The sequence below is a fragment of the Nesoenas mayeri genome, assembly GCF_963082525.1.
Source record: "Nesoenas mayeri genome assembly, chromosome: 20".
NCBI lineage: Eukaryota > Metazoa > Chordata > Aves > Columbiformes > Columbidae > Nesoenas > Nesoenas mayeri.
The window spans coordinates 10,011,345-10,024,539 of record NC_137569.1 but is presented as its reverse complement, the minus strand read 5'-3'; the positions used below and the strand labels follow the sequence as shown (position 1 = coordinate 10,024,539).

At 64.5% G+C, this 13,195-nt stretch overlaps 1 protein-coding gene across 1 annotated transcript; it reads left to right on the top strand.

Annotated features, from left to right (window-relative positions):
* Positions 1–1,880: 1,880 nt before the first annotated feature.
* LIMK1 (LIM domain kinase 1) lies at positions 1,881–10,458 on the top strand (the record flags this gene model as incomplete). The annotated part of the gene is made up of 16 exons (XM_080357306.1): positions 1,881–1,938; positions 3,893–3,989; positions 5,800–5,938; positions 6,288–6,397; positions 6,485–6,676; positions 7,540–7,645; positions 7,731–7,915; positions 7,999–8,182; positions 8,292–8,378; positions 8,578–8,709; positions 8,822–8,881; positions 8,981–9,046; positions 9,144–9,300; positions 9,424–9,479; positions 9,929–10,086; positions 10,171–10,458. 16 exons carry the CDS (start codon positions 1,881–1,883, stop codon positions 10,325–10,327), a joined length of 1,944 nt encoding a protein of 647 aa, XP_080213432.1. The 3' UTR covers positions 10,328–10,458.
* Between the last annotated feature and the right edge of the window lie 2,737 nt (positions 10,459–13,195).

Sequence of the window (13,195 nt, the reverse complement as noted above, 5' to 3'; positions counted from 1 at the left end):
CTTCATGTTACTCACTTTGCTATAACTGGGTGGGATGCCCTGTGCAGAGGGACTCGCTTCCGACAGATTAATAAAGGACAAGTTTTTAAAGGACTCTGGCTCTGTCCTGTGTCCCTGTCCCCCTCCCCGTGGTGGTGATGGGTGGTACTACCTGTGTCTTGTGGCCGTGGCTCTGCCCAAGCCTGGGGACATGCTGTGTTCTTGGTCTGTGCCCCACTGCGCAGTCACAGCGCTGGGACACAGCGGGTGGGTCAGGGGGATGCCCGTGTGCTGTCCCACAGTGACAGCCTCAGGAATGAGGGGGACATCCATGTTCTGTGTCATGGTGACAGAGCAGGGAATGATGGGGAGGTCCATGTCCTATCGCACAGTGACAGCCCAAGGACCCTGCGAACACCTGTCCCATGGCGACAGCCTGGCGGCTGAGGGAGACATCGCTGCCCTGTCCCATGGTGGTGGGCTGGGGTTGCAGGTCTGTACCCTGACCCACAGTGACATCTTGAGGACCAAAGGGGATGTCCATGCCCTGCCCTTGGTGACAGCCCAGGGGACGAGGGACATGTTTGTGCACTGCCCCATTGTGACAACCTGGGGGCTCAGGGGGACATCTGTTCACTGCCCCAAGGTGACATACCAAGGGATGGTGGTGATGTCCATGTCCTGTCCCTCAGTGACAGCCTAAGAACCTAGTGGGATGTCCTGCCCTGTCCCGTGTTGACAGCCTGGAGGTTGAGGGGGACATCTCTGCAACACTTCAAGGGATGGTGGAGACATCTGTTCTGGCAGGAACAGCCGCAGGTTCCAGTATAAGTTGGGGAAGGACCTGTTGGAGAGCAGCGTAGGGGAAAGGGACCTGGGGGTCCTGGGGACAGCAGGGTGACCATGAGCCAGCATTGGGCCCTTGTGGCCAGGAAGCCAATGGGACCTGGGGTGGGTTAGAAGGGGGTGGTCAGTAGGTCAGAGAGGTTCTCCTGCCCCTCTGCTCTGCCCTGGGGAGACCACACCTGGAATCTTGTGTCCAGCTGTGGCCCCTCAGTTCCAGCAGGACAGGGAACTGCTGGAGAGAGTCCAGCGCAGCCACCAAGATGCTGCAGGGAGTGGAGCATCTCCCGTGTGAGGAAAGGCTGAGGGAGCTGGGGCTCTGGAGCTGGAGGAGACTGAGGGGTGACCTCATTAATATTTACAGATATATAAAAGGGGAGTGTCAGGAGGATGGAGCCAGGCTCTTCTTGGTGACAACCAGTGACAGGACAAGGGGTGATGGGTTCAAACTGGAACACAAAAGGTTCCACTTAAATTTGAGAAGAAACTTCTTCCCGGTGAGGGTGGCAGAGCCTGGCCCAGGCTGCCCAGGGGGTTGTGGAGTCTCCTTCTGTGCAGACATTCCAACCCGCCTGGACACCTTCCTGTGTAACCTCATCTGGGTGTTCCTGCTCCATGGGGGGATTGCACTGGATGAGCTTCCCAGGTCCCTTCAACCCCTGACATTCTGGGATTCTGTCCCAGGTGACAACCTGGGGGATGACAGCGATACCCACGTCGTGCCCCACGGTGACAGCCCAGTGGCGCTGGGGACACCCCTGTCACCCGCGGTGACAGCCCCAGCGCTCCGCCCCATCCCGGGCCCCGCCTCCTTCACCGCCAGCCCCGCCCCTCTGACCACGCCCCATCCACATGACCCCGCCCCTGCCCGCCCCTGCTCCCTCGGCCCCTCCCCTCGGCCCCGCCTGGCCCCGCCCCCTAGCGGCCGCGCCGGCGCCGTGCGCCCCCGCCCGCCCCGCCCGCCGGAGCCGCAGCGGCAGGGCCGGGCCGGGGCCGGGACCGGGGGCCGGGACCGGGGCGAGGGCAGGGCCTGGCGCGGCGCCGGGCAGTGCGGCTGCATGAGGTTGATGCTGCTGTGCTGCACCTGGAGGGACGAGCCTATGGGAGAGGACGAAGGTGCGTGACCCCCCCGCCCCGCCGCCGGGCCCCCCTCGACTGACTCAGCGCTTCCGCCACCACTGGGGTCCCGCGACCCTCTCCCGGCTCACCCGCATCCCCCAGGCTGCCTGCAAACCCCCCGCATCCTTCCTGCACCCCTGCATCCCCACTGCATTCCTCCTGCACCCCCACATCCTCCTCTGCATCCCCCATCCAGCCAGCTTCCCACCTGCACCCCCACATCCCCCCCTGCACCCCTCATCCAGCCCACATTACCCCCTGCATCTCCTGTTGCACCCGTCTTCCAGCCTGCATTGCCCTTGTGACCTCACATCCCCCCGTATCCCTCCTGCAACCCCACATTCCCCGCTGCACCCCTCATCCAGTCCACATGCCCCCCTGCACCCCTTTGCCAGCCTGCATCCTCTCTGCAGCCCCAGATCTCCTCCTGCATGCCCTGTCCAGTCCGCATCCCTCCATATCTTTCCCTGCACCCCCGTCCAATGTACACTCCTGCCTGCACCCCCATTCCCTGCAGCATCTCCACATTTCCCTTTGTACCCCCATCCAGCCTGCACACCCCTCTGCACCTCAACATCCCCCCTGCACCCCTATCCAGCCTGCATCCCTGCCTGCACCCCACAAACACCCCCACACCCCCCCTGCACCCCACAAACAACCTGCATCCCCCCATACCTGCACATTGCTCCTTGCACCCAACAAACACCCTGCACCTCCGTCCCTGCACCCCGATATCCCCCACACCCCCTGTCCCTCCTGTCTCCTTCCCTGCACCCCCATATCCCTCCTGTGCCTCCCATCCACTCTGTCCCCCCAGACCCCTCATCCCTCCTGCACTGCTAGGACCTCTGCACTCATCCTGCATCCCCCATCTTCCGCCCTGCACCCTCATAATCCTCTGCTGCACCCCATGTGCCCCTGTACCTCTTTCCATCCTGCAGGTCCTCATCTAATGCCTGTCCTATACCCCCCTATGTCTCCCCAAACACCCTGCACCCCTCTGTGTCCCACATGCACTCTCCATCCCCCAGCACCCATCCTGCATCCCTGTGTGTCCCCCCATGCACCCTTCATCCCCCAGCACCCATCCTGCAACCCCCTACATCCTCCAGCACCCATCCCGCACCTCTCTGTGTCCCTCCATGCACTTCATGTCCAACTGCATCCCTCCTTTACACCCTTCCATCCTGCACCACTTCATCCCTCCATACCCCTCCCTGCACCCATCCTGCACCCCTTCACACCCCCTGTGCTCCGTGCACCCATCCTGCACCCCGTCATCCCCCCTGCACCCTCTGTCCCCATCCTGCACCCCTTCACCCCTCCTGCACCCATCCTGCAGCCTTGCTGCATGCTCTGCCCCCCTCCTGCACCCTATCATCCCTCCTGCACCCCAGTGTGTGCCCCCATCCAGCCCCTCCTGCATCCCTCAGCTGTGGGTGCCCAGGGACCCCTCCACCCCTGTGCCCCCCAACCTGCGTCCCTGCCATGTCCCCAGCCCCCTCATCACCCCTGCACCTCCCAACCTGCCCATCCCCTGTGCTGGCTGAACCCCTGCAGCACCTCCATGGGACACCCAGGGTCCCCAGTGCCACCCCCTGCCACCACCCTCGACCTCCCTGTGTCCCCCCACCCCCATGGGCACCCAGCACCCCCTGGTGACATGGGCAGTGCCCTGGGTAACAGGGGCTCTGGAGGTGGTGTGGCACAATGCGAGCTGCAGTGACAGTGCTGCACTGAGCCCCTGCCCTGTCCCCAACCCTGGGGACATCAACGCCATGACCTTGTCCCCATTATGGGATTGATGGGTGGGCGCCCGGGGGGGAAATTTGTCACCCTGGGCTGAGGGACTCAATCCTGGGGGATGTGCCTGGGTGATGCTTGCAGGGAGGATGAGTACAGCTAGCAAGGTGACAGCCCTGTCCCCCTTGTGTCCCCCCACTCCATGCAGGGACCGACCTGCCGGTGTGTGCGAGCTGTGGGCAGGGCATCTACGACGGGCAGTACCTGCAGGCGCTGAACGCTGACTGGCACGCCGACTGCTTCCGGTAGGGACACCAGGATGGCCCTGGGGACACTGGGATGCTCCGTGGGGACAGGGAACGTGGATCCTACTGGTCCAGCTGTGGACACGTGTGAAGCCATTGCACACACCTGGATGCTGGCAGGAGTGTGGCTGCGTGTCCTGGCGCCCGTGGGGCTGCAAGGCAGCGGGGTGCAGGCAGCGCTCGACGGGTGTCACTGAGCGTGGAGGGCTCATCTGACATCCCCCGCTGTCCCTTCCGGGGCTGATGTCACGCTGTCACCCGGCCTCCTCCCTCCGTTTCCTCTTTCGCTCGCACCCTCCCGACAGCTCCAGCTGTGGGAGCCCCGAGGAGGAGGAAAGTCGTGGGTCTGAGGGTGTGAGGGGTGGCTGGGACCTGGTGGGGAGGTCCCCGTGGCGCTGGGGGTGCTGAGTGCGGCAGGGGACTGGGGTGGTGTCCCCTCCGTCCTGTGGAGGATGCTGGCGGCGGTGCTGAGGAACAGCCACGTCCTGAGCGCCGGAGCCAAGTGAGTGGGAGTGGGTTGGGTTGGGCCGGACCCCCGGGGCGCTTTGCCTGTGTCCTGTGTGTCCCCCTGCTCTGCTCCCTGTGTCCCCAGGCTGCTGGATCCGCCCCCCCCGCGGTAGCCCGGGCTCCGGCAGCCGTGGGCTCGCTGGTGCAGAAGCCTTCATCCCCCCCGCCTCCTCCTCTTCCCCCCTCCGCTCCCAGCCGTGGGCCTCGGCCGGTCAGGCGTGGGAGGAGGAGGATGAGGATGCGGTGGCCTGTGGGGGGGGCGGGATTTAAGGGGGCGGGGCCGCGCGGCCGCCCCTCATTGGCCACGGCCGCCCCCCCCCCCCCCCGCCGACCCCCGCATACCCCGTGGAGGCTTCGTGCTACGCACTGGGGCGGGGGAGTCCTCTGGTGGTGACGTCATGGGGTGGAGAAATTCCGCGCCGTGACGTCACGGCTGGTTGGGATTCCACCTGCGCGCGGTGCCTGCCCCCGGTGGGGTGGGGGGGTTACTGCGGCAGTTCCCGTGCCCTCCCCCGCAGCACCCCCCACAGCAGCCCCCTGCACTGTCCCACCCCCACCCCCCAGAGCACCCCTTGCATCCCTAGAGCAACTCCCCTTGCAGCCCCTGCACCCCCAGAGTACCCCCTGCATCCCCAGAGCAACCCCCTTTGTAGCCCCTGCACCCCCAGAGCACTCCCCCAGCCTGCTGCGCACCCCATTGCACAGCACCCTCTGCACCTGCCTGTACACCCCCAAAATTCACAGCCCCCTCTGCACCCCTGGGTGCACTTTCCCATCGCACAGCCCCCTGCACCCCATCTCACAGTCCCACAGGAGCTCCCCGCACCCCCTGCACCCCATTTGCAGCACCGAGGGTGTTGCACCCCAAGGCTGGCACGTCCAGGACCAGGGTGACACATCCCTCCATGTGTTGTCTGTGGTCAGGGTGACACGTCCATGACGAGGGTGGCACATCCCTCTATGTGTCTGTGCCAGGTGGCATGTCTGTGACTAGTCTGGCATGTCCTTCCATGTGTCCATGACCAGGGTGGCATATCCATGCAGGGCTGGCACATCCCTCCCCATGCCTGTCCCTGCCTTGTGTCCCCTGCCTTGTCTACTCCAGTGTCCCCACACCACTCGCTGCCACCCTGGGGTTGGTGACACACGGACACGGTGTCCTTGCAGCAGGGTAGGAAAGACGGGAAGGAGTTTGGTTGGAGAACTGTAGGGTTAACGGTCACTGGGTGCTCCCTGGGGTGACAGTGAGGACAAGGTGACAATGAAGTCACGGTAACAAGAGGGTCCTCGTCCCCTGGCACAGGTGCTGCGAGTGCGGGGCCTCCCTGTCCCACCAGTACTACGAGAAGGATGGGCACCTGTACTGCAAGCGGGATTACTGGGCACGTTTTGGGGAGCTCTGCCACGGCTGCTCCGAGCAGATCACCAAGGGATTGGTCATGGTGAGTGCCGAGGGGAGACATGGAGCCCTGACCCACAGCTGCGCCCCCTGGAAAGGGGGCGAGGTGGGGAGGGGCTGCAGAGCCCCAGCCAGGTTGGGCTCTGGGGGTGGCAGCGGTGTCCTCTGTGTTTTAGGGGCACCCTGAGGGGTGTGTCCCCCTGTGTTGGGGCTGGGTGATGCACGGGGGAGGCTCAGAGTGGTGGGGAGATGTCCCTGCAGCTGTCCCCAGCCTGGTGGCCTGACTGTCCCTGCCACACGCCATGGCTCAGCCTTGCCCTTGCTTTGGCCCTGGTGCACCCATGGCTGCCCCGGACGCCTGGGTCCCCAGGGCTGATGGCATCTGCCCACAGGTGGCTGGGGAGCAGAAGTACCACCCCGAGTGCTTCAGTTGCCTCAACTGCCACACGTTCATCGGTGACGGGGACACCTACGCGCTGGTGGAGCGCTCCAAGCTCTACTGGTACGTCCCAGCCTGGGTGGGTTGCGGGAGGGACACACACACGTCCCCTGTCACCCCCCACCCACCCTTGTCCTCTCGTTCCCACAGCGGGCACTGCTATTACCAGATGGTGGTGACACCGGTCATCGAGCAGATCCTGCCGGAGTCGCCAGCGTCCCGCATCCCGCACACTGTCACCCTCGTCTCCATCCCCGCCTGCTCCGACGGCAAACGCGGCTTCTCCGTTTCCATCGACCAGGGCTGCGGCTCCGAGCACCCCCGCACTGTCCGCGTCCGCGAGTACGACTGTCCCCTCTGCCACTGTCCCCTCCCCGAGGCTGGGGACATCCCATGCCCCTTGTGGAGATCCACCCCATGGAAACTTTTTGGGGTGGGAGGGTGAGGGGTGGGGTTGGTGTGTCCCCATTAGCTGAGGGGTGGCAGAGGGGACCACGGTGGCATGTCCACAGCTGCTGGAGTTGTTTGTGGGGACCGTGCTGGCATGTCCCCAGCGGTCAGGGTGAATTGGGGGTGACATGTTAATGTTGTCCTGTCTGCCAGGGTGGGCTGTGGGGACAGGGCCCGTGTGTCCCCATGCTTGGGATGGCTCCTGGGGACTGTGCCAGCATGTCCCTGTCCGGGAGGAGTGACTGGTGGGGACCATGCTTGTGTGTCCCCAGCTAGCAGAGGTGACCTGTGGGGACCATGCCTGCCTGTCCCCAACTAGCAGGGGTGACCTGTGGGGACCAAGTCTACGAGTCCCCAACACAGAGGGGAGACTCGTGGGTACCATGACTGCGTGTCCCCGTCAAGCAAAGATAGTTTGTAGGCAGTGTGCCTGTGTCCCCGTCCAACAAGGGTGACTCGTGAGCAGCGTGCCCGCATGTCCCCATCCAACGAGGACAGCTTGCCTGCCTGTCCCCGGCTAGAAGGTGACATGTGGGCAGCTTGCATGGTTGGGGTGACCTGTGGGCGGTATGTCCCCGCATTGCAGGGGTGACTCTTGGGTACCATGACAGCACATCCCCATCTGGCAGAGGTGACTCACAGGGGACACAACAGCCTGTTCCCATTGGCTGGGGGGGTGGCTTGTGGGCAGTGTCCCGGCACATCCCCACCCATGACAGTGTCGGGGGGACACACTGAACCCCTGCTGTCTGCAGGGTGGATCCCGACTGCATTAGCCCCGACATGAAGAACTCCATCCACGTGGGCGACCGCATTCTGGAGATCAACGGCACCCCCATTGGCCACGTCCCCTTGGATGAGGTAAAACTCCTCCGTGCTGTCCCCCAAAACACCCTCATGCCTCCCCTCCCCAGAACTCCCCTGCCATCCTTTTCTGCCCCCCCAGATTGACCTGCTGATCCAGGAGACCAGCCGCCTGCTCCAGCTGACCATCGAACACGACCCCCACGAGCCCCTCGCCCGCGAGTCGGGGTTCGCCTGCAGCCCCCTCCCCGCCCCGTACACCCCCCTGCGTTCCCCGGCGCCCCCGCCCTGTGGGGAGCCCAGCCCCACGCGCCAGCGCGCCGTCACGTAAGGCCACCAGCTCGCCCGCCTCTCCCTTTTCGGGGGTCCCTCCTTGGGATTGACCCCCTGTCTGTCTGTCTGTCCCGCAGGAGGAGCTGCAGCACGGACAAGTCTCCGGGCTCTGGCTCGCTGGGGTCACCCGCGTCCCAGCGCAAGGACATCGGGCGCTCCGAGTCCTTGCGCGTCGTCTCCCGCGCCCATCGCATCTTCCGTCCTTCCGACCTGATCCACGGCGAGGTGCTGGGCAAGGGCTGCTTCGGCCAGGCCATCAAGGTGGGGCTGGGTGGCCACAAGTGTCACGAGCGTGAGGGTCTCGGCTTGTGTGTCATCTCCCCTGGGGTGTCCCCGGAGGGGGTGGCTCAGCCCCTGCCCTCCCTGCCAGGTGACACATCGGGAGACAGGCGAGGTGATGGTCATGAAGGAGCTGATCCGCTTCGACGAGGAGACGCAGAGGACCTTCCTCAAAGAGGCAAGTGTCCGCCTTTGATCCCCCTGGGGTGGGGAGGGATACAAGGGGTGGAGGTGTCCCATCCTGTCCCCTCCCAGCATGGGATGCTGGGTGCACACAGTGGGGGTGTCCCTGCCTGTTCCATGGGGGACGCTTCACCTGGGGATGGGGTCTGTGTGGGTGGGTACCTGGGGGTGTCACGGGCACCGGGGTCCTGCAGGTGAAGGTGATGCGCTGCCTGGAGCACCCCAACGTGCTGAAGTTTATCGGGGTGCTGTACAAGGAGAAGAGACTCAACTTCATCACGGAATACATCAAGGGGGGTACCTTGAGGGGCCTCATCAAGACCATGGTGAGTGCTGGGGGATAGGTTGGACCCCCTCAGCCACCCCATAGCCCTGGTGGGGCTGGGGGACCCCTCTCCTCTCTCCTCTTCTCCGGTAAATCCCTCCTCCTGCTCCCAGGACAGCCACTACCCCTGGAGCCAGCGGGTCAGCTTTGCCAAGGACATCGCTGCTGGCATGGTGGGTGTCACCAGGGGATGGGTGGGTGGGATGGGTGCTGATGGGTGAGGGGCCACAGGGTGGGGGTGCTCCCCCAGCTCTCATTCATCCTTCCTCCAGGCCTACCTCCACTCCATGAACATCATCCACCGCGACCTCAACTCTCACAACTGCCTGGTGCGGGAGGTGAGTCCCACCTCGGCGGTGTCCCCCCCTGACCCGGGTTGGGGTCTGAGCCCCCTGTGTGGCTCCCCCCGTCCCTCATCCCTCTCCATCCGCCCAGAACAAGAGCGTGGTGGTGGCTGATTTTGGACTGGCTCGCCTGATGGTGGACGAGAAGAACCAACCCGAACATCTCAAGAACCTGAAGAAACCGGACCGCAAGAAGCGATACACAGTGGTGGGGAACCCGTACTGGATGGCCCCCGAGATGATCAATGGTGAGTCTGGCCACGGTGCCGGGAGAAAGGATGTGACCAACTAGAGCTTTGCCCCCAAGCAGGGGACACTTGGTGGGGCAGGGACAGGACGTGTCATGTGGCCTGACCCATCTCTCTGTGCAGGGAGGAGCTACGATGAGAAGGTGGACATCTTCTCCTTCGGTATTGTCCTGTGTGAGGCAAGTACTCATGGAGTTGGGATGTTGCCTTGGGGTTGGGGTCTCTGGTTGGGGTCTCCTCTTGAGTCAAGTTCTTCCGTTGGGGTTGGGGTGTCCACTTGGTGTCTCCAGCTGGGGTCTCCCCTTGGGGTCTCCACATCTCTGGTTGGGGTCTTATCCTTGGGGTTGAGTTCTTCCTTGGGTTTGGAGTGTCCCCTTTGGGCTGGGGTCTCAAGTTGGGGTGTCCCCTTGGGGTCAGCATCTCCAGCTGGGGTCTCCCCTTGAGACTGAGTTCTTCACTTGGGGTTGGGGTCTCCAGATCTCTGATTAGGGTCTTTCCCTTGGGGTTGAGTTCTTTGCTTGGGTTTGAGATATCCCCTTGGGGTTGCGGTCTCCCATTGAGGTCTCCCCTTGGGGTTGGGGTCCCTCCTTGGGGCTGAGCCCCCTCCTCCCTCCCACTGTCCCCCCAGATCATTGGCCGGGTGAGCGCTGACCCCGACTATCTGCCCCGCACCACCGACTTTGGCCTCAACGTCAGGGGCTTCCTGGACCGTTACTACCCCCCCGCCTGTCCCCCCAGCTTCTTCCCCATCGCCGTCTGCTGCTGCGACCTGGACCCCGAGAAGCGGTGAGTGGTCGGGGCTCTGGGGCTGTTGGCGGGAGGGTGGGACAGGGCCAGCGAAGCTGCCACATGTCCCCCCTTGTCCCTCAGGCCGTCCTTCAGCAAGCTGGAGCAGTGGCTGGAGACCCTCCGCATGCACCTGGAGATCCACCTGCCTCTCAGCTCCCAGCTGGAGCAGCTGGACCGAACCTTTGGGGAGACACACCGGCGGAGCGAGGGGGGGCTGCCTGCACCCCCGCCCCGATAGAGCCCCCCCACCTGCACCCCACCTCTGAAGCTGTGGGAGAAGGAGCTGCACCCACCGCCAGCATCTCCTCTGGCTGCCACCACCCCCCGGGGCTGGATCCCGGGGGCTCCCTGGATGAGCCCCCCAACCCTGTCACCTGTGCGCGGGCTGCCCGTGCCGCTGCCCGTGCTGCTGCCTGCACCGCTGCCCACGCGGCCCCAGGAGCTGGCTCTCCCCAGGGCTGCACTGCCCATGCCGTAGCTCTTTCCCCCGGATGAGCCCCACCAGCCTCACCGTGGGGACTGTCCCTGTGTCCCCATGTCCCCCCCACCCCGGCTCAGCTTCGCCTTTGCACGCCCGGGGGCTGCGCGGCCACCTCCCCCCGAGCCCCGGGGGCTCCCCTCATCCAGAGCCGCAGCCTCGCGGCGGTGCCTTGGCTTTCCCTGAACTTGCACTGCGACACAGGAGGGACCCCCTGTTCCTTTAGGGGGGTACACAGCCCATGGACCCCCCCGGGGAGCGCAGGTCCCAGGGCAGCTTCGTAGCGATGTCTTTGTCCTTGGCCTGTCCCTCTCACGCTGCTCCTGCTGGCACCCTGGGCTTGGGGGGCTGCCAGCACCCCTGGCTGAGCGAGGGGTCCATGGGGGGGACACCCCTTTGGCGTGGGGACAGGCACGTAGCGGTCCCCGCCACCCCCACGTCCATGCTGCCCGTGCTCATCCATGACCACGCATCCCCAGGATGGTCCAGAGAGACGCGGGGGATGCGGCTCGTCTGGTCCCCTCGACCTGGGGTGGTTTTGAGGAGGGGGGTTGCGCCAAGCGGTGCTTTTCATGCTCTTTATTCAGGTTCATTTTTTTCTGTAAGATATTTAAAGAGAAGAGTTTGTATTATTTTTTCATACGACGTAGCGTTTGCCATTTGTCACTGCCTCGGTTCTGCTTTCCCGAAGGGATGAAACTGTGAAGCCGCTCTCCGCGCGCACTCGTGCCCGGGAAGTTCAAGGCCATGTCCTCTCCGGAGGCGGGAAGGGAGCTCAAACTGTGATGTACCCCGAGCTGTGAGTCAATAAATCCTTCCCTGCTCGCTGCCCGGCCTGCTTGGGAATCGCTCGCCTCCCCCCGGGGGCGCTGGGAGCTCTTGGGGAAACTGAGGCAGGAGGCGCTGGACCCTCCACTGTGGCTGCTGGCACCATGCTTGGTGGCGTCTCCCTGGCTGGGTCACCCCCATGATGGCAGCACTGTTATCCCCCTTCATGCCATTCCCACCCCATCGTGGGTGTCCCCCCAGCCCTGAGGCTGATGCCACCCCTGGCCTGGGTCCCCAGGACCTCAGGCTGTGTGTCGCCTCCCTGCCTGGCTGTGCCCACTGTCACCCCACACGGTGACAGAGCCCACAGTGGTGACAGGCTCATGAGTGTGGGTGCCATGGAGCAGCTTTGCCTTCAAAGGAAAACAAGCCCCAGGGGACAGCAAGGTGGCCCGTGCCCCACACTGTGGTGACCCGTGGCTGTCTTGTGCTGTCCCTCTGTCACCTTCCTAAACCAAACTGAGGTCCTGAAGGTGGGGGATCTCCATCCTCAGAGGGGTTTGAGCTTTGACTAGAGAAAAACCAGACCCCAAGGAGCTTACTGAGGGGGGAGTGACAGGGGGCTGTCCCCAGGGATGCTGCAGCTGGACGAGGAGGGGAGGGGACAGCGCAGCCTGAAGGGTCCCAGGATCCAGGCTGGACCCCCCCATCAGGAAAACCTCCTGGTTTATTGCTCCAGAGATGTTCAGCCTCAGCATGGGAGGGTTAGGGGGTTGGTGAGGTGACAGCAGCTCTGTCCCCCGCTGAGGTGGCTCCTTTGTCTGACTGCCTGTCCCCCACCACCCCAGCGAAGGGACAGGGCGAACACCCTGCCAGCGTCACCGCGCTGTCATGGCGCCCTTGGTGACATCGCACAGCACTGGTTCTTTGCTCTGGGAGCGGGACAACCATCACTCCCCAGGAACATCGGGGCAGCAGGGGACCTGCTGAGGCCACCCGCCCTGGGAACCACCATGGTCCCCAACCCCCTGTCACCACGGGAGAGCAGGACCCCAGGGGACCCCCAGCCGGGCAGCGGCAACCCCCTGTCCCCCCGCGGCCCCTTGTCCAACTGGATGGAGCTGCAGGGCAAGATGTGCATGGTGCAGCCGGTGTCATCGAGCCACTTGCTGGTGACACTGCAGAACAGCTTTGGCACTGGGGGGGCGGAGGGCCAGGGCACAGCCAGCAGCCGGTCACAGCAGGGACAGAGTGGTGCCAGCTCGGGCACCTCCAGAACCAGCACCTTGTCCCAGCCCAAGCCATCTGCCGGGAGCCCCCTGTCACCGCACAAGGAGGTGGCCCCAGCACAGCCCCAGTGGCCCCACAACATGGCTGGCGCCCACCCAAAGCCACCCCCTGGGGGGCCCAAATCCAACCATCGGCGTGTGCAGCACTTGTACACCCCCCAACCCCCGCAGCGCCCCCCTGCCCAGCTCGATGCCAGTGTGACGAGCTTGGTGTCCCCGTTCCTGTCACCTGACTGTCCCCCTCAGTCGTCACCTCCCTGGAGGGAGAAAAGCACCCAGAACCGAGCCACTGAGAGCTGGCACCGTGCCGCACGTCCCCCCCGGGGTGCCCCATCTGAGGGACCCCCCAGGGCCAGCCCCAGCAGGGCTCGGCCCAAGCTCATCAGCTCGCTGTGGTGGCCCGAGCAGCAGGCAGAGAGCCAGGTGTCCCCATGTCCCACATCTCCACTGGCAGGCCAGCAGCCAAATGCCACCAAGGTGGTGGCCAAAGGCACCAGTGGCTCTGGTAAGGACATGGCCAAGCCAGTGCTGCCGCGCAGGGCCTCCCCCACCATCCTGCATGAGGCTCCGA